Source organism: Cetorhinus maximus, chromosome 2 (genome assembly GCF_964194155.1).
Source record: "Cetorhinus maximus chromosome 2, sCetMax3.hap1.1, whole genome shotgun sequence".
NCBI lineage: Eukaryota > Metazoa > Chordata > Chondrichthyes > Lamniformes > Cetorhinidae > Cetorhinus > Cetorhinus maximus.
The window spans coordinates 141,021,671-141,042,847 of NC_135880.1; the positions used below are offsets into that span (position 1 = coordinate 141,021,671).

Here is a 21,177-nt window from a genome sequence, read left to right on the forward strand (position 1 = left end):
CGCGGTGGGGGTGGGGCCGTAAATTGTGGCGAGCTATTTGAACGTGCATTGACATTGATGGGATCGTAAAATCCCAGCGGCCTAAAATTCTGCCCATAGGAAATAGAAGCAGGAGTAGGTGATTCAGCCTTTCAAGCCTGCTCCGCCAGTCAATATGATCATGGTTGATCCTCTATCTCAATGCCATACTCTGCTCTCTCCCCATACCCCTTGATGCCTTTAGAGTCTAGAAATATGATAGAAATATTCAGCAGGTCTGGTAGCAAATGTGGAAAGAGAAACAGAGTTACCATATGGAATCTTACATTTACCCCCACCAGCCCCAGGAGTGGGTTGGCAGGTGAGCTGGTGGGGGGAATGTAAAACTGGCTGCATGATGGTCACGCCATCGTCATTGCCGCTCTGCTGCCACTCCTTACCAGTGGTGAGGGAGGCTTTGGGCGGCCCATTTGCCCTTAGGTCAGTTGAGGCCCTTAAGTGGCCAATTAATGGCCGCTGAAGGGCCTCTTCCTGCTGCTGCTGGGGTTTTACCAGAGGTGCTAGGTGACAAGGGCAGTTCTCAAGGCTGCCAGTGAAAATCTGGTGGGGGGCTGGGGGGCGAGCATGGTGCCTTCTGTTTGGGCACCCTGTGGCCGGTGCCCAACAGAGACTTTCCCATAGGTTGTTTCCCCCTCACCCTGTATTTTGTCCCCTACCCTGATGGCCATGTCTGCCCAACCCCCTTGCCAAAGCCTGCTAGTCTGGATCCAGTCAAATCCTAGACTTACTTAAAAGTCTGGGTCCATGGTGGCTCTTCCTCGAGAACTGCCTGTTGCCCCAGCAGTGGTCACTATTCCTAGTGGCGCTGCAGGGATTAGGGATCTGTCCATTTGATTGGCTAGCAGCTCTCAGAGGCGGATGTCCTCCCTGATGCGGGCTAAAATTATTGGCCTGACAGACATTAAATAGCTGTGGAGGTGGGCTTGCCCCTGACTTTTCAGCCACTGCTTCTGAATAAAATTCTGCCAAACATTTCGGGTCTATGACCTTTCATCAAGCCTCAATTTAACATATCATCTCCTCAATACTGGACTGAAGTGATAGACTAGATTGTGCATTCAAGTACCTGGAATGGGGCATGAACCCAAAACATTCTGCCTCAGCGATTTGGGTGAACCTAGAACCTAGACCAAGGTCTATGACATTGCAGTCTCTCTTTATTTGTCCCTCTATTGTCAGTTGGGTAGGATTACTAATTATAATTTCTTTATTGTTGATTATTGTGATTAATGATTTGTCATTTATATTTTGCTGATAAATCCAACCAGTAGATACTGTCTTGTCAGAATAATGATAAGAATGGCATAATCTTACCTTTTTCACTTAAATTAATAGAACAAATCAGTGAAAAAGATGAAGGTCCTTACTACACACACCTTGGAGCAGGCCGGAATGTAGCAGAAATTCGAGAGCTAATGGAAAACAGGTATAGTCTTAAATTAAGTGAACATACAATATTAAAGTTTTTGTTGTCTACTATGGTCGTGGTTGTTGGAGATCAATCGTCCTAGTCCCATCACTGCAGGAGTTCCTCAGGGTAGTGTCCTAGGCCCAACCACCTTCAGCTGCTTCATCATAGCTCCATACTTAGCTCCATCTTAAGGTCAGAAGTTGGGATGTTCGCTGATAATTGTGCAATTTTCAGCACCATTTGCAATTCCTCAGGTACTGAAGCGGTCTGTGCCCACATGCAGCAAGACTTAGATAACGTTCAGGCCTGGACTGATGAGTGGCAAGTAACATTTGTGCCACACAAGTGTCAGGCAATGTCCATTTCTAAAAAGGGAATCTATCCATCCCTTGATATTCAATGGCATTGCCATCAGAGAATCCCCTCAGTATCACCATACGGAGTTGGGGCGTTGGGGGGGTGGGGGGTGTGGTCACTATTGACCGGAAACGTAACTGGACCAGCCATATAAATACTGTGGCTACTCACCTCCTGACTTCCCAAATCTTGTCCACAATCTAACAGGCCACAAGTCAGGAGTGAGATGGAATGCTCTCTAATTGCCAAGCTCAGTCAATAATCTCGACACTATCCAGGACAAAGCAGACTACTTGACTGACATCCCATCCACCATTTTAATGTTCACTCCCTCCATCATCAACACACAGTGACAGCGGTGTGTGCCATCTACAAGGTGCATTGCAGCAACTCGCTAAAGTTCTTTCAACCACAACTTTCAAACCTGTGACCTCCACCACTTAGAAGGACAAGGGCAGCAGACACATGGGAACACCTCCACCTGCAAGTTCCCCTCCAAGCCACTCACCATCCTGACTTGGAAATGTATCACCGTTCCTTCACTGTCGCTGCGTCAAAATCCTGAAACTCCCTCCCTAACAGCACTGTGGGTGTAACTACACCACATGGACTACAATAGTTCAAGAAGGCAGCTCACCACGACCTTCTCAAAGGCAATTGGGGATGGGCAATAAATGCTGGCCTTTCCAGCAAGGTTCATATCCCTTGAATGAACAAATGAAATGAAGTAATGTAGTATATGATTTTGTTAATTGACAACATTTTAATTCAGGCTCATGGAGTACATATTCACCTTTGAAGGTTCTTGAGTTCTGTTCTGGCTTATCTTCCTTACTCTTGGGCTGTATGAAATTTGTGGGTCTGGAGGTTTCAGGATCAGCTGGTTTTCAAGTTATTGCCTCACTAGTGAATGAGCCTGATATTGGATCACCAACAGCTATTAGTATAAACAACTGCAAATTAATGGAACAGCAAATTAATATTCCTGCAGAGTCCTAAGGTTCCATATTATGTGACCTGTGAAGACAAAATCCTGAATACCATCATCTAAAAACTTTTGGTTAAAATTGTTGTGTGTAGCATCCATTTTCGGGTATAAAACCGACACAAAGCGAAACCAATTCAGCAATGAGGCAATGAGATGGCCTGTGCTCAATCTGTGCCAGCTAAACCTGTGGGGTCCTTTTGATGGTGTCCTGGGCAGCTCCCTGAAACTATGGAGGGTTCCAGTGAGAATTAAGTCAGCAATGGGCAGAGTTGATTCAGGATTTGTCAATGATCCAGAGGGAAGCCTGACAGCTTAACAGAGTGAGGAGGGCTTCATGGAAATGGTGTCTTTACATCACTCTTTCTAGGGTAAGAAGAGTAGGAGTTGTTTCATCCTAGTTCACCAAGCCTACCCTGCTTGGACCTTGGAACCACCACCTGCATATTGGACCTGTTCACTGAGATTGGACCCCATCCCCAAACTCCACCCCCCCCTCTGCAATAATCAGACATCCCTGGTATCAGATAACAGGGATCAGGGTTTGGACACACCCCAGAGGGGTGACCATCCCCACCCCATTTGACCTCCCTCCTGGATTGACAAGCAGTTCCCCCACCCTCACCCCCAATGGCCCAAGGATACTCCCTCTAACCCAGCTGCAGGTTCCCTGGCTCCTCCTGGGCTCTGATCTCTCCTAGAACATTCCCTGCACCACAAGGAGCCAAACCCATCAGTCAGGGCGGGGAACCTTCTTGATAAGAAGAACACATGCTGGGGAAGTCAAAGTTGCTCCCACTGCTCACAAGACCCAACCCAGTAACTATCTGGGTCTATGTGTCACTTTAATATAACTTCAGTTTACACATCTTCGGGAAAGAAGCCCTTGCTAAACTTTCCTTCAGCATTAAATCAAAATGATTGTTACTGCCAGAGTTTTTCTGATAAGTGTGATATGTGGCAGGGGTGACCAGTCACTGGTTGAATGTGCAGCATGGAATTGGGAATCAATTTGCAAATTCAGATTTCATCCCTGCAGTGTCACAAACCTTTCTGGCCAATCTTTATTTTTTTCTAGTAAAATCTGTGCTGCTGTCACATTTTGTTTTTACTTGGCTTGAAGTATTTACATTCTGGGAGAGGAGCTAACTTGGAAAGAGCTAAGGGTTTCATTAAAAGGGATTGATTCACTTTACATGTGCCAGCCATGAATGGAAAGGGCATGGGAACTGTTACTGTGAGTTGGATGAGCTAACAGAATAATAATGAAACACAAGAGTGCAGATCAGTGTGAGCTTGGCTGACGATTGGTAGTTCTTTCACGTTTTGCCTTTGAATGGAGAAGTGGAAAGCTGGATGTGTCAAAGGATTATTGTCATCACCAATTTCTGGCTAGAGGCAGAAATTTCTGATGTAAGCAAATTACCCTACTTGGCAGCAGGCAACATGGACGTCTGTGTTACTCTTTTTAATGATACTCCTTTCACATGACTGCCTTGAGTTTCAGGCAAGTACAGAAAGGGTGAGTTCAGGAGAAACTTTGTCAGACAGAGTTACTGGACTTTGCTTGGGCACAAGTTGGAACTGAGACTTGCTCAATTACAGCACTTAACAAATGTTCCAGATAATGCTCTGGAAAAGAGAAAAATAGGAAAAGAAATGGGATTAGTTAGGGTAGAGAGCAGGAAATGGAACCACGGCCAGAATTTTTACCTCATCAGGCGAGCACACGCCCGACCCGAATGAGTGTAAAGTGATGTGTGACGATGGTGGGCGAGCGACTTGACGTCTCGAATGATATTTCAGTTGGTGGGCACACGCGGGAGTAGGCAGAGCGCCCGCCAACAATTAAGAGGACTATTAAGGCCATTAAAGTTTTAATTGAATTAAATTTTTCACTGCCCATACAACCTTACGGTTGGCGGGCAGGCGAAAAGGCCAAGCGGCCTTTACATTTTCTAGGAAACCTCATTCATAGGCGGGATGAGGTTTCCAACAGTAAATGCAGATAAAATAAAAATTTAAACATTTCATTGATAACATGACCCTGCTCATGTGATAGAGTCACATGAGGGGACATGTTTTTTAACATATTAAAAATCTTTATTTTTAATTTTAAAAACTCTTCAGCTCCCTGAGGCAGCTCTGTGCCTCAGGGAGCTTTTCCTGTGCACACCCACACATGCACCAAGTTCCCTGCTTGCCCTCCACCACCCCCCACACAGGCAGCTTCCTGACCACTCCCGCTCACCCCTGCTGGGCCTGCCCAACGAGGGCAAAGTCCTGGCCTATGTAAAATGAGCCCTAAGACAAGGATTAAATTCACCACAGACCAGAAGAGTTGAATGGCCTTCTCCTGTGCTAAGATGTCTATTTAAAACATCAACTGAAGAGAAAAAAATGAGTCTTGTTTGTATTGGCATCAAGCCAGCAGTCTATCAACCCACCAAAATAGACTGCACTTCAGAAATTCCAATCCTGCCAGTTTCAAATGTAAATTCAATATGGGTTAAATGTAGAAAAGATGTTTCTACTTGTGGGAGAGTCAAAAACTGGGGGGCATAAATATAAGATGATCAACAATAAATCCAGTAAGATATTCAGCAGAAATTTATTTACCCAGAGAACAGTCAGAACATCGAACTTGCAGTCACATGAGGAAGGATTTTTCCCCCCGTCGGGGGGGGGGGGAGGTGCAGGAGTGGGCGGGCGTGCCTCCGATCGGCGCCCCCAATCGGGTGCGCGCTGCCATTTTACATGGGCGGGCCAGAAAGCGCTATGTGTTCCCTGTGCGGGCGGGGGTGTAGAATCCCTCAGCCGAGAGACTTATCTTGGCATCCTCGCATGCGCGCGAAAGAGCACACTCAACTCCCTGAGGCTAAGTGCTGCCTCAGGGAGATCAGCACCAAATTTAAAAATGGTGAAGGTGCAAAAGTAAAATTTCCCTGACATGTCCCCTTATGTGACACTGTCACATGAGTTGGGACATGTCCATCACTTTAAAGCATACATTTACTAAAATTTTTAAAACCCTCATGAAACCTCATCCCACCTGCTTTTTCTGAAGCCCACCAGGGCTCCGGGCCTGCCCACCAACCTTAAGGTTGGACGGGCAAGTCCATTAATCTCCGCCGACCTGAAAATTGAAATGGGGCGGGGCAACGTCAGGAGTTCCGCCCGACGTCATCCCGCGTCATTTTACACGTCGGCGAGTGGGCCCCCCCCACTCACCGACCTAAAGATCCTGGCCATGGAGTAGTTGAGGCAATTTTGGAAATGCCCATTTTCACAATGTTGAGACAGCAGCACGTGGGGTCCTGACTCGCTCTCTTTCCCATGTCAATGAAAATGAAAATTTCCACCGCCGTAAAGGGAGGCAGGAATCCCAGATCCGGGCCCCGACCACCAATTGAAAGCCTGTCTGACGCACTCCGGTCCCACATCGGGACAGGAAAATCCAGCCTTCTGTCTCCATTTATAAAGCTCAAGATCCTATATGCCTTTTTCACCACTTTCTCAACGTATACCCTGTTCATAATTTGTGCACATCCTGTTCCTGCACACCTTTTAGAATTGTACCCTTTAGTTTATATTGCCTTTCCGCTTTTTACCCACCAAAATGTATCACATCACACTTCTCTACGCTCAGTTGCATCTTCCACCTGTCTGTCCGTTCCACCAGCTCGTCTATGTCCTCTTGAAGTCGATCCTCTCCTCCTCACAGTTCACAATACTTCCACGTTTTGTATCATATGCAAATTTTGAAATTGTGTCATGGAGAGCCAAGGCTAAGTTTTTCACAAAGATCAAGAAAAGCAGTGGGACTATTATCGACCCCGGGGAACCCCACTTTGTACCTTCCTCTTGTCCAAAAATCTGTTCACCACGACTCACTGTTTCCTGTCACTCAGCTAGCTTTATATCCATGCTGCCACTTCCTGTTTTATCCCATGAGCTTCAATTCTGCTGAAGAGCCTGTTGTGGCACTTCATCAAACACCTTTGGAAGTTCATATACACTACATCAATCACAGGATCTTCTCAATTACCTCATCAAAAAACTCAATCAGGTTATTAAATATGATCTGCCCTTAGGAAATTTGTGCTAGCTCTCTTTAATTAATCCACACTTGTCCAAGCAACTATTAATTTTGTCCTGGATTATTGTTTCTAAAAACCTTCCCACCACCAAAGTTAAACTGACCAGCCTGTATTTGCTCAGTTTATCCTGACACTCTTTTGAACAAGGGTGTATCATTTTCAAATCTTCAATCCTGTGGCACCACACTGTATCTAAGGAGGATTGGAAGATTTTGGACAGTACCTCCTCAATCTCCACCCTCACTTATCTTGGCATCCTCAGATGTACTTGAATCACAGAATCACAGAAATGTTACCGCAGAAGGAGGCTATTCGGCCCATCATGTCTGTACAGGCCCACTGAGCAACTCACTTCATGCCATTCTCCTACCTTCTCCCAGTAACCCTGCACATTCTTCCTTTTCAGATAACAGTCTAATTCCCTTCTGAATGCTTCAATTGAACCTGCCTCCACCGCACTCTTAGGCAGAGCATTCCAGAACTTAACCACTCGCTGCATGAAAAAGTTTTTCATCATGTCGCTTTGCTTCTTTTACCAATTAGTTTAAATCTGTGCCCTCTTGTTCCTGATCCTTTCATGAGTGGGAACAGTTTCCTCCGTCTACTCTGTACAAATGATCATGATTTTGACTACCTCTATCAAATCTCCTCTCAGCTTTCTTTTCTCCAAGGAAAACAATCCTAACTTCTCCAGTCTACCTTCAGAACTGACGTCATGGAATCATTCTCGTGATTCTGATCAGGTCCTGGTGACTGAACAACTTTAAGTACAGGCATCCTTTCTAATATCTCCTCCTTATCATTTTTTAGCCATCTAGTATCCTAACTACCTCCTTTCACTATGACTTTGGCAACATCTTCTACCTTGATAAAGACAGATTGGAAGTACTCATTTAATACCTTAGCCATGCCCTCTGCTTCCACATAGGTCTCTTTTTTGGACCCTAATAGGTCTCACTCTTCCTCTTACTACCTTCTTACTATTTGTGTGGATTCCTTTTTACATTAGCTTCCAGCCTTTTCACATACTTTCTCTTTGCTCCTTTTAGTTCCTTTGTCACTTCCTATTTAATCTTTCTATATTCAGCCTGGTTCTCACTTGTATTATCAACCTGATCATATCATAAACCCTCTTTTTGCTGTTTCATCTTACTTCAGTGCTCCTGAACACACTTTCAGAATCACTGCCCCTTCACTCCCCTTTATTACTATCCCAGTCTATATTAGGATAATTGAAGTCCTCCATTATCACGACTCTATAGTTCTTGCATCTCTCTCCAACTGCCCTGCAAATTTACTCTTTTATATTTTTCCCACTAGTTCATGGCCTATAGATTACACCCAGCAATGTAAGGCTACCTCTATTGTTTCCTAACTCTGTCCTTAAACCCTCCAGAACATCCTCGCCCTCCAGCACTATAATATTCTCCTTAATTAATACTGCTACCTCTCCTCCCTTCTTACCTTCCCTACTTTTCCTGAACATCTGGTATCCAGGAACATTTTGTGCGTGGTCCTGCCCTTTTTGAGGCAGGTCTCCATTATCACAAAGACATCATATTCCTATGTGGCTATCCACACCTGCAGCTCACCAACATCATTTACCACCCTTTGTGCGTTTACATACATACTCTTACTGTATTTCCTCTTAGGCTGACCCCACCTAATACTTCAAACTATTTCTTACTCCAGCACTAACTCTCTCTCTCAATCCTTCCTGTGCCTTGTTTCTCCTTTCTAAAGCTAAGCCTAGCACAATGTTAGCATAAATTATAGCAGTGACACAGCTGGCCAATTCTGGCTGGTAAGTGTGACAATATGGCAAGATCAGAGGCAAACTGAGGTCTCAGTAAAGCCCCGCTTGCAATGTTAACCTAAGGTAACAGTTTGGTACTTGGATGTCTAATGCCCTGTGGAATCATGTGTTCTTTCCAATAAAGAAGGAAGGAAAGAACCTGTGTTTATCTTGCACCTTCCATGACCTCAGCACATCCCCAAGCACTTAAACAGCCAATGAGCACTTTTTAAGTATAGTCACTGTTTGTAACGTAGGAAATGGAAAAAAAAAACGATGCACAGCAAGATCCTGCAGACAACTATGTGTTTATGATGAGATAATCTGCTCTAGTGATGTTTGTTGATGTATAAATATTGGCCAGGACACCAAGGAGAACTTTGTTGCCACAGGGTTTTTATGGCCAGCCAAGAGGGCAGGCAGAGCCTTGGCTTGATAGTGATTCAAAAATCTTCACTGAGGTGTCAACCCAGATCCTGTGCTCAAGTCTGGAGTGAAACTTGGAAGTCAGAACCTTCTGACTCAGAGGTTAAATTGCTGCCAACTATGCTAAACTGACATAATAGCTGTGTCCTTAGACATTAATCGGAATTTTTTTGAAGTTACATTTTTTTTTGAGTGGTTCAATGTTGTTATTGGAAGAGACTGCACTGTCTCACTGAGCCCACATGACTCAGTAAACAGATTTGCTTGCGGTTCCTGTCTTGGATAATGAAAGGTATCTCATGAAGTTATCCCCAATCAGCAGCTTGTTCTTTGCCTCCTATTAGGTCTGCTAATTCAGAATATTTCCTTCAGGGCACTTTTGTCTTCTGTACCTTCTTACTTTCCTTGTGTAGTAGCAATACTGTAATTACATTTCCAGTGCACCTCCTACAATGCTTAAACGCAGTACTTCAGTGGGAATGTTAAGAGAATGGGAGAGGTGAAATGGCTGCAGAAGTGTACCTTGTGCTCATTTTCTGCTCCTCCCCAAGATTCACACACACTAAATCAGGGCAAATTTCTCTTCCTATGCTTTTCATATTCCACTGCAGTCTTCAGATGCTGAGTGACATTACGATGCCACCAAAATGGGAGATTGGACCATCTTGGGTCAAGAGCCTTGCTGCACGTTTGATCCCATGAAGAGATACTTGCTGTGTCACAAGATCTCCCAAGCAGATGATTCTGCCTGTACATCGGTGTCCTGTATTTACAGTATTTAAAAAAACACTCAAACACGGAAATACATGGAGCATCAATCCACAAGCAGCATACACTGCAGAGCTCTGTTGTAGTGACTCAAATTCTACTAGGAACTGGGTCCTGTCTAGATACCTGTAGACTCCAAGCACTTTCTGATACTGAATAAATTATCTTTAAAAAGAGGTTGGAAATTGAATGTTAGACTCTGAGTAAATGATGTTTCTAATTCTGCGATCTTGGTTAATCTTTGGGATAATGCTCTTTTCCCTAGGTTGAGTGAGAAAGGCAATGCCATCAGAATAGAGAAAATAATTTACACGGGGAAAGAGGGCAAAAGCAGCCAAGGATGTCCTATTGCAAAATGGGTGAGTTGTTTCAACACTTTTATTTCTCCAACACTTGTGACATGTGACATGTTGCAGCTGTTTCTACTGATTTATATTCAATTGTCAACATATGAGGCTGGACTATGTGAAGAGGGGCAAATGAACGGTACTGGTTGTTCCTTACACTTGACTTTGCCCATAGACTTTACACAGGCTTTTACAATGGAAATTCCTGTTAGCCACCTATCCTAAAAAGTGCAGTGTCATCTAAAGAGCATCCGAAACCCACGTGAACAGTGCAGCCAACTACGTATCTGAAGAGTTGTAAGTGAGCAGTACAGTGTCCGAACTAGAAAATGTCAGTTAGGATATTGAATTCTGTGTCAAATCAAGGCATAGAGAACAGCGTAAAGGGAGCAAGAAAATTGTATTAGGCTAGAGAGGTAAACGAGACAGAAAGAAAAAGTAAAATAAGTATTTATTTTTAAAATCTCCAATTATGATTAATAGCTGAAGAAATGAGACTCCATGATTAAAGCTAATTTTCTGTGGTAGAGAGGTTGCCTGGCAGTAATTAAGAATTAGCACACAGTTAAAAGACTGTTTATGCTGGAATGGACAAGCCCAAACTTTTTCTGGAGAGTTTAGTCTGTATATGTATAAGTACAGCAGCTTTCACACTTCCATGTATTTCAATGTCAAGTCTCTCAGCCGTTTGTTGCTGTAGTGCAGTTTCTGGAGAAACAGGACAGCAACTTCCCGATGCCCACATTTAACTGCGCATGTGCACTGATCACAAGTTACTGTCTGATTTCCATGGAAATAACATTGAGCACTGTTAGAGGGCGGATAAAATGAAGTGCTCTGTCTTAAGTGGATACTCTCAAGTTGCACCCATCCAAATGAATGTTGAGTATTCCATTACACTCCAGACTTGTAGGTAGTGGTGTGCAGGTAAGCTGCTGGTCACAATGTACCCAGCCTCTGCACAGTTCCGATAACCATGGGTGTCTACATGAGCTTTCTGGTCTAAATCCACTGTTCACTCCCCATAACCTTTAATATTCTTTTTCTGGATGCATATTATTTATATAAAAACAGCTATGATATTTGAAATGTGATACAGAAAATAAATGTGTTTAAGTTGTCAAAATAGCATTTATTTAAAAGAAGTAAATAATGATTATGAAGTTCTGAGATGTTTGACTAAATCTATTACACAGTGAAAAGAGAGAAATCAATCCATAGCACCCTTCAGCACAGGAGGAAGCCATTCGGCCCATCTTGTCCTTGCCAGATCTTTGACAGAGCTATCCAAATCATCCCACTTCCTTGCCCTTCCCCCATAGCCCTGCAGAATTTTCCTTTGCAAGTATATATCCAGTTTCCTTTGGAAAGTTATAGTTGAATTTGCTTCCACCAGCCTTTCAGGCAGTGTATTCCAGATTATCATAACTTGCTGCATAAAGAAACTCTCCTAATCTGCAACAGAACCCCCCGCCACCTTCCTTTGCCTTTAGCCATCAGATAATTGATAGAAAATATTGGTCCATGTCTTCAGGAGAAGAACAATGGAGTGACTATTGAAGCTTAAGATTAGATGTTGAAATAAAAGGTGGTCAGTTGGAGATAAGATTAGCCATGATCTAATTGAATGGGTAAACAGACTGGAGGGGCTGAATGGCCTACTCCTGTTCCCACGTACCCAAAGGGACAACAATAAGTTGAAATGAAAGCCTCTGCAGTTGGAGGGTTGAATATTCAATCATTGCACCTTTCTTTTTGGTGACTCCAGGTGATTCGGCGAAGTTGTGTCGAAGAGAAATTGCTCTGCCTGGTACGAGAGCGAGCTGGCCATTCCTGTGACACAGCGGTGGTTATTGTCTTGATCCTGGTATGGGAAGGAATCCCTTTGCAATTTGCCGACAGATTGTACGTGGAGCTTACCGAAACCCTGAGGAAGCATGGCGCCCTGACAAGCCGCAGATGTGCACTAAATGAAGAGTAAGAAATTCAGAATTCTGCAATTCCTTTTTGTACAGTTTCAATGCCTTGCTGCGCACTGCTGTTTGTAAATAGGTCAATTTAGGGAACAGGAGGGAGGGAACCTACATGGGTTAGAGACTGGGACCTGCCATAAAACCCAGCAATGATGAACAGATGAAAGGTTGTGCTGTTCTTAGGGTCCTGTGTATGACAAGTACTTGAATTTAGCATGGGCTCAAAGCACCAAACCACTCTTCTGAGGCAAAAACGAAAATTGCTGGAAAAACTCAGCAGGTCTGACAGCATCTGTGGAGAGAAAGACAGAGTTAACGTTTCGGGTCCGTATGACTCTTTTTCAGAACTTTTCTGAGGCTGTGGCTGACCCTTGATCTTTGGGAAGGGTGGTGTAGACTTGGCTCTGCCTCCACTTTGTCCTGTGAATGTTAGATGGCGATGCCCACAACCCATGAAAGAATAATGAAAGAAATTGCACCTGACTATGCACTTCGAGGATTGTGTTGCCGATTTTCTGCTAGGTTTTGAAACTGAGCATCAAATGTCCATTTAGCTATGCTGTGTTCTCAGCACCGACCCTCGTCTAACTAGTGTATAGGGTGAAAATAGGTTCTGATTCTGGCACCCTCACTCCCTACAGACTAGGCTCCATGCTGCCAGTGCAGTTTTCAATGGCACAAAGTTTGATAACTTAATGAGCAAATTTTCTCCAACATCGAGTGTGCTATCAGTGAGCAGCAGAGTCCACAGGAAGCACATGCAGGAAGATTGGGGGCCATGAACATATCTATTTCCTCATATGTGCCCACTGGGAGTGCCAGATCCCGAATTCCACTCCCCGTCCCCATGCAATCTTTAGGCTCATGCTTTGGTTACACATGGTGTGGAGATTAATCCTTCCTTCGCCCCTTCTTTTTACTGTCAGCTGCAGAAGTTCCTGTAATTCGCTATCAGCTGTAACATGGTGATGCCTTTTCACACACTACACCAGGAAATCTCTCAAGATATCACTGCTATTCTACACGGAGACTCAATGGATCATGTCAACACAGATCCACATCACTTTCTCTTGATGTAGTCAAAACTGACACAGAGTCCTTCCAGTTCTCTCTGCCCAAAAAACTGCCAAACCTTTGGTAAATTATGACTTCAGCAGTCAGTGTTGTCACCCAACACACTTATGTGGATCTGCAATTCGCATGGTATACAGGATAGCAAGATCATTCAACAAGCAATTTCTGGACCTAATCCAACTCCAAACTCCTTTCATCCAGACCAGAAAACTCACAAAATTGGTCCCTAATTGTCTACAGCTCAGCCTCAACCCTCTAAAGCAGTGGTTCTCAAACATGTTTGTCCACAGAACACTTAGGTAGGGCAAAAGACCTGCACAGACCACCTAGGATTCCTACCCCACGTGCTTTCTCTTGCCATTACTAAAATAGAATGGCACTGCTTTTGTTGAGACACCAATAAGGTGATGGCCCTTCCAAGCTAGAAAGCTTCAGTCTCATGTCGGAACACACAGTCAAGCAGGTTCCTTGTTTTCAGCCCCACAAGTGTTGAAAATCTGACCTCACAGTTGTACATTGTTGGGAATGGCAGCAAGTGCTTGAGAGCGGTGTCAGTGGGTCCCAGATACCTGGACCATATATGGAGCCAAAAGTCAGTCAAACTTTTCTTAACGAATGCCAGGTTCAGTGACTTGCAATTTGGAGCAGTCTACAGACCACCTAGAGGACCCTGATGGTCTATGGATCACTTTGAGAACCACTGCTCAAGAGAACCCAGGCCCAGACAACTGCAGCAGTGCTACTCCCTGATTGGGTAGATTTGGATTGGTAGCTTTTGTGGACCAATCCAAAATTAGCTTTGATTTATCCTCCAGGCCCAATATACTCAATGGGCAGAGGATGAAGCTTCCCACTTGGCTCATTTTTCAAGAGGAGAATGTGGACAAAAATGAGGAAGGGGAAGATGACAGTAAGGATCAATGGGGCAGGGAATAGGCAAGGGCAATATGATGAGGGAAGAATGAGGGCAAGTGTTGTAGGGTGGCCAAGTTGTACTATTAATGAAAGAGTTGATCAGCAGACACTTCTTGGGTGGAAACATTAAGTTTATGTACAATATAGTCAGCAGCAACTACACATGTGCTTTCAACTCCAACTCTATCTCTACACTGACTGCTGAGATAGCCCGAGCTACTCTCCTATTGGTTACTACAGGTCATGTGATCTTACCTAACAAGTATTATTCTTAAAGGTAAATTACACTAAATAAAACCATCATTACTACATTCCTCCCCTTTAACTCAGCTATACATTTTATATTTATAAGTACATATTTTTCAAGACAACATAATACTTACACTGGATAAGGAATTTACAAGTTCAGTCTTTCAGGTAGTTTCCTGGTATGTGTGGAACGTAGCAGCTCCACAACTTCAGATCCTTTGTCAGGAGCCTCCTTTTCCAGAGTTGCCTGAACATCAGATCCTTCAGTGGGTAATTGCAGTTCGATATCCTCAACTCTTACAGGAACATCAGACACATCAATCCTGGGCTGAGTATCCTCAACAGGAAACGCAGACCCAGTCATGATCACTGGTGGAACCAAATCTTGATGATTTGTCTCTCTCTCTTCCTTAAATGGTCCACATGTTTATGAATGATCCAGCCTTCCACCTCCACGTGGTAAAATAGAGGTCCAGACACCGCATTTATTTTACCCAGTAACCACTTTGATTCTTCCCCGAAGTTTTTCATACCAGCTTTCCCACGGTAAATTTCCCCTCACAACTATGCCAGTCGTGTCTAGTTTTCTGGCTTCTCTGACTCCTTTCCACCTTCCCCTTTAAATTCGGCATTATTAAGCTCAATCTCATCCTGAGACGGCGTTTCAACAATAACTCCGCAGGTGTGACACCTGTTGTTGTGTGAGGGGTAGTCCTGTAATGAAAAAGAAAGCGTGTTAGCTTGGTTGCCAAGAGTGCCAAGAGCCAGAGTGGCTGAAAGGAAGGGTGGTACGGTGCAGTTTTCACATGAGTGATCCATTTAGGCTGATAAACCGTTGAAACTCAGCCCTCGTAAATGCCGTGCCGTTATCGGAAACGACTACTTCTGGTAGTCTCTGAATGGCAAAGCTCTGACATAGTTTCTCAATTGTCGTGGCCGATGTTGGTGACTTCACCTCATATATGTCCAACCGTTTTGAATGGGCATTGACAATGAGCAGAAACGTTGTTCCAGGAAAGGTCCAATGTAGTCAATGCATAACCACACCCAGGGTCTACCTGGCCACTCCCATGGGTGTGATGGAGCTGTCACTGGCAACTTTTGCAGTTGCTGACATTGCACACAGTGCTTTACTACATTCTCTATTTTGCCATCCATCCCAGGCCACCATAGATAGCTGCGTGCTATGGTCTTCATTCGGGAAATTCCTGGATGGGCACTGTGTAGTGGTTCCCTTCCCTTTAGAGGAACTATCACTTGTGCTCCCTACAATAAGATGCCATCCTGGCTGGTTATTTCATGTCTTCTGTTGAAGTACGGTTTCATTTAATCAAATACAGGCTCCTGTGACCAACCATGTGGCACTTGTTCTCATACTTGAGATAGGATTGGGTCTAGACTTGTCCAGTCTCTAATCTGTCAAGCATATACAGGCGAGGAATCCAAGAAATTTAACAGTAAAACAAATTCCTGTGGAACTGGGACGTGTTTTCTTGTAAAGGCAAACGACTAAGGGCATCGGCATTTGCGATTTGATTGCCAGGCCTATGCACAAAAGTGTATTAGTGTGCTGCCAGAATTGAGGCCCATTGTTGTATTCTTGCTGAGGCTATGAGTGGTATAGCCTTGTCCTCACTAAACAATCCTAGTAATGGTTTGTGGTCTGAAACGATTGTAAAATGATGACCGTATACGTACTGGTGAAATTTCTTGACACCAAAGATAATGGACAGGCCTCCTTTTCCTATCTGCGAGTATCTCTTTTCCGCTGTGGTGAGCGTTCTTGATACGTAACCTATTGGCCATTCCATGCTGTCGTCCATCCAATGAGAGAGCACTGCTCCCACTCCATAGAGAGATGCATCACATGTCAGCCACCATTTCTTTTGTCTGGTCGTAACACACTAACAGGTTGGACAAGTGCAACAACTGTTTCATCTTTATGAAAGCTTCTTTCTGGGGCACCTCCCAAGACCAACGTTGGCTCTTTTTGATTAGAGAATGCAGGGGGCCAGCACTGTAGACAAATTAGGTAAGAAACGTCCATAATAGTTGATCATTCCTAGGAATGCTTTGAGCTCTAAAGCGTTCTTTGGTGCAGGTGCCATTCTTACGGCTCTCACTTTCTCCTCAACTGGGTGGAGGCCCCGTGAATCTACCCAGTCACCCAAATAGATTACCTCCCTCTCATGGAATGTGCACTTTTCTTTTTTTAAACGCAGTCCAGCTTGCAAGAAACATTTAAAGACTTCTTCTAAGTTTGCCAAATGCTCTTTTTCAGTGAATCCTGTCACCAATGCATTGTCTAGATAGTCTATAACCTGGGGCAGTCCCTGCGATAAACTTTCCATTGTTCTCTGAAAGGTGGCACAAGCAGAGGAGACACTGAAAGGCAGTCATGTATATTGGTACAACCCTTTGTGGGTACTAATTATGACAAATTCCCGGGAGGCATTATCTAACTCTAGTTGTTGATAAGCATGACTCGTGTCAAGCTTTGTGTAAGTCGTCCCTCCTGCCAGCTTGGCATACAGGTCTTCGATTTTTGGAATGGGGTGCCTGTCTAGCTTAGCTACTTCATTAAACATTAGTTTGTAGTCTCCACAGATTCGGATGCTTTGGTCAGGTTTAAGGATAGGGACTATGGGTGCTGCCCATTCTGAGAACTGAACAGGTTGTATAATGCCCAGTTTCTCCAGTCTGTTCAGCTCAATGTCGACTTTTTCCTCACAAGGCGTATGGCACTAGTCTCATCTTCATGAAGCGAGGGGTTGCTTCTGGATTCACATAAATTTTGGCCTGCAGGCCCTGGATTTTCCCCATTTCGTCCTTGAAGACGGTGGCGTACTTTCTAAGTAGCTCTGGTAGCCCACTTGCTCTCAACTGGAAAATTTCAGCCCATTCAAACTTAATCTCCTTTAACCAATTTCACCCCAGGAGCTTTAGCCCTTCACCTGCTACCACTATCAAGGGTAGCTTTGCTGATTGGCTTCCATAATGGACAGTTACTCTGCTTATGCCTTTTACTTGAATGTCTTCACCCATATATGTTTTGAGCTTGGCATCTGTTTCTTCTGAACTTAATTGATGTTCACCGTTATTCAAATATCTGAAGGTATGTTCCCCAATTACTGCAGCGGAAGCTCCCATGTCTACTTCCATTTTAACAGGTTTGCCATTTACTTTCACTGTGACAAATATTGGTTCTGTCTTTCCAACTTCCAGATTAAATGATGAGTAAATGTCTGAATTTGTTGTTTCAGGCTCTTCTACATTGTAGATTTCATTGGGCTTCTTCGTTTGTTTACAACCCTGCCTGAATCGTTCCTTGCGCTGCCTCAGCATGGGCAGAATTTTCTGCTTGTTGGGCAGGCACACGCCCGACCCGAACGAACATAAAATGACAGGCGATGACATCGGGCAAGCGTCCCGACGTCATCAGGCACTCGCGTGATATTTCAGTTGGCGGGCGTTCACGGGAGTCGGCAGCATGCCTGCCAACAATTAACAGGCCTATTAAAGATCCAATTGGCAGGCAAAAAGGCCAAGCGGCCTTTGGATTTTTTGCGAAACTTCATCCTTGGGTGGGATGATCCATCATTAAAGAAAATAAAAAGTTTTCAAACCAATTTCTAACACGTCTCTGCTCATGTGAGTCACATGAGGGAACATGTTAACATTTTTAAATTCTTTATTTTTATTTTTCAAACTCTTCATTTCCCTGAGGCAGCTGTGCCTCAGGGAGCTTTTCCTGCGCGCACCCGCATGCGTGGGTGAACTTGTGCACCCCCCCCCCCCCCCACACATAGGCAGCGCTGAGTGCTCCAGCACGCGTTTCACGCTGGGTGGGCCTTAATTGGCCCGTCAGTGTAAAATCACAGCTGGACCCCGAATGCGGGCAGCGATCAGCTTCCTGACGAAGCCCGACGAGGGCAAAATCCTGGCCCAGATGTCCATTTCTATGACAATAGTAGCATTTGATTTTTTTAAATGCCCATCGCTAAAAGACTGCTGGTTTCTACCTCTATTAAAATTATTCTTCAATTTCACTACTAAGTTATTTTTCTTTATTCTTCAGCTACTGGGGGCTGTTTCCCACTTCTTGGTGGAGTCTCGCTTTTTCACACCTCTTTCAGTTGAGGTTTCCTGCCCGATGTGGAGGATGGTGCCATTTTGCACACCCTGTTTTGCTTTTGAATCTCTTACTGCGCTTTCCATGACCAGCGCTATCTCTAACGCCACCTTGAAATCCAGATTCACTTCGGACAATAATCTTTTCTGAATAGTGTCCTCTTTCACACCACACACTAAACGATCTCTGAGCATGTCGTTCAGAGTCGTACTGAAGTCACAATGTTCCGTTAGCTGCTTCAAATTTGCCACATAGCATATAGTTGTCTCACCCGGGGCTCTGTTTCGTGAATTAAACCTGAACCTCTGCATCGTGAAATGACCCTTCACGAGATCCACCAATTGATTGAAATTTTTCAAATCTGGGGCACTGGGTGCCATCAAACTTCGAATCAAACTGTAGGTTTTGCTCCCACAAGTACTCAAGAGGATCGCTCACCTCTTTTCTTCCCCCGTAATCTTGTTTGCTTGCAAAAAGAACGTGAGGCATTCTATATATTGAGACCAATCATCTGTGGCAGGTTCAAAAGGATCAATTCTCCCAAATTGTGGCATTTTGAGAGGGGATAACTTCTTTAATTCTAACAGAGCTTGCTACTTACAATCACCGGGCGAGGTATTGTGCCGATTTCTTTCTAACTTGATTTCTTCTCTTCTATCCTGTTTTATCCTTATCGCCAGTTTATTGTAGGGTGTCTGAGTTGTGTTATTAATGACGGAGTTGATCTGCAGACACTTCTTGGGTAGAAACATTAAGTTTATTTACAATATACTCAGCAGCAACTACACGTGTGCTTTCAGCTCTCACTCTATCTCTACACTGACTGCTGAGGTAACCCGACCTACTCCCCTATTGGTTACTACAGATCATGTGACCTTGCCTAACGCATATTATTCTTAAAGGTACATTACACACTAAATAAAACCATAATTACTACAGAAAGAATGAGGGGTAAAAGATAGGAAGAAAATAGATAGGACAGGAAAGGATGGATGAGGAGGGTCTAAGGAATGGGAAAAGATAGGAGCTAAAATAGGACGGGAGGGAATAATGAAGTAAAGGGCCTGGGGATGTAGGATGGTTGAGGAACAATGGGCTAGAAATAGGCAAGAGAAGAAAGATTGTGGGGAAGGAGGGGAAGGTGAGGAAGGGTAAGATGGGAGGAAGGGATGGGAGAAGGAGATGGAGGAGGAATAGAATTGTTTTTGAATGGGGACTGGGATTCCTACATTGAGTTCACCCTGTGTTTCCAGCTCCTAGCCCCTAGCCCCCCAACCCCCGACATTCGTACTTCCTTGCACTGTAGGAGAACATGTTTTGACCTAGTGCTCCTGCAGTAGAGATACACAACATAAGGCCACATACTGAGAATTCAGCAACATCTAACCTGCCAATCCCATGATTTTCATATTATTAATTTTAAAGAATGTTAGTCTGATCGCTGGCTCTAAGCCCGATTTACCAATTTGTTCTCCTATTGCGCAAAGCTCTGCAACAGGGACACCAACAATAAAACATCACCCTGCATGTTACTGCCCAGCAATCTCCTGAAAGGCACAACTCCATAACTGTCTTTTCTTGAGCTTAAACATTATTAATCCATCATTTCCGCCAATCCTTCAGTGCCAGAGGCAGTTACCACATCAGAAGATTTCCTACTGAACATAAAGTACAGAGAATATTGCTGGAAGATTCAAGTGTCTTGGTGTTTTTACAAGCTGCTCCTTCAGAGAAGTATTTTCTTGTAAAAACATGTCAAGATTCTGCACTGATCGTATCCACAGAGAAACAACAACAATATGCATACCTGTAGTAATTATGGTTCAAAGAATAATACTTGTTAGGCAAGATCACATGATCTGTAGTAACCAATAGGAGAGTTGCGTGGGCTACCTCAAGAGTCAGTGTAGAGATAGAGTGAGAGTTGAAAGCACACATGTAGTTGCTGCTGAGTACATTGTAAATAAACTTAATGTTTCCACCCAAGAAGTGTCTGCAGATCAACTCCGTCATTAATAACACAACTATACCTCTCAGTGAGAATCTTCAGGAAGTGACTAAATCACGCGAGGCCTGGAAGTTGTGAGTCTCTGCTTCAGCGGTCAGCACCTGAGGATATTGACCCTCCTCTGCCTGTTGGCTTGCAAATTCCAAGGGCGTGGTCACTTTAATCATCGAGAAGGGAAGCTTGCACCTGTACAGGTGCGACAGAGGGACCTTTCTGCTCCGATGGAGAGAACTCTTTCAGAAGAAGTGAGCACCACTAGTTTTTATTTTCCCTGCAGGAATAAAGTTAGAAGGTGATTCCGTCCCTCTGCAATTGATTTGTTTTTCATCTTTCACATTTTTGGGGCCTCTTGGTGCAGGATGGAACTCAGGCCTGCCCTGGGCAAGTGTAGCACTCACGGAGCCTCACCAGGGCATGCCGGGCAAAATTATCAGGCACTGCCCCCAGAAATGACGCCACTACCCCAAAACGGGCTTTTTTCAAAATCTGAAAAGTCGGTAAAACTAAGAGACATCAGTAAACGAATAAAGCAGCGAGTAACACAGTATCCGAGTTCCAGAAAGGTGTTCAGCACTGCTCTCGAATCTCCAACTTGGGA

At 44.2% G+C, this 21,177-nt stretch overlaps 1 protein-coding gene across 1 annotated transcript in view; it reads left to right on the forward strand.

Moving 5' to 3' along the window:
• tet2 (tet methylcytosine dioxygenase 2) overlaps positions 1 to 21,177 on the forward strand; it is a 169,606-nt gene that overhangs the window by 114,299 nt on the left and 34,130 nt on the right. Inside the window, exons 4-6 of the mRNA XM_078570230.1 lie at positions 1,375 to 1,465; positions 10,147 to 10,240; positions 11,997 to 12,205. Coding sequence (XP_078426356.1) covers positions 1,375 to 1,465; positions 10,147 to 10,240; positions 11,997 to 12,205 — 394 coding nt within the window. The remainder of the gene's footprint in view (positions 1 to 1,374; positions 1,466 to 10,146; positions 10,241 to 11,996; positions 12,206 to 21,177) is intronic.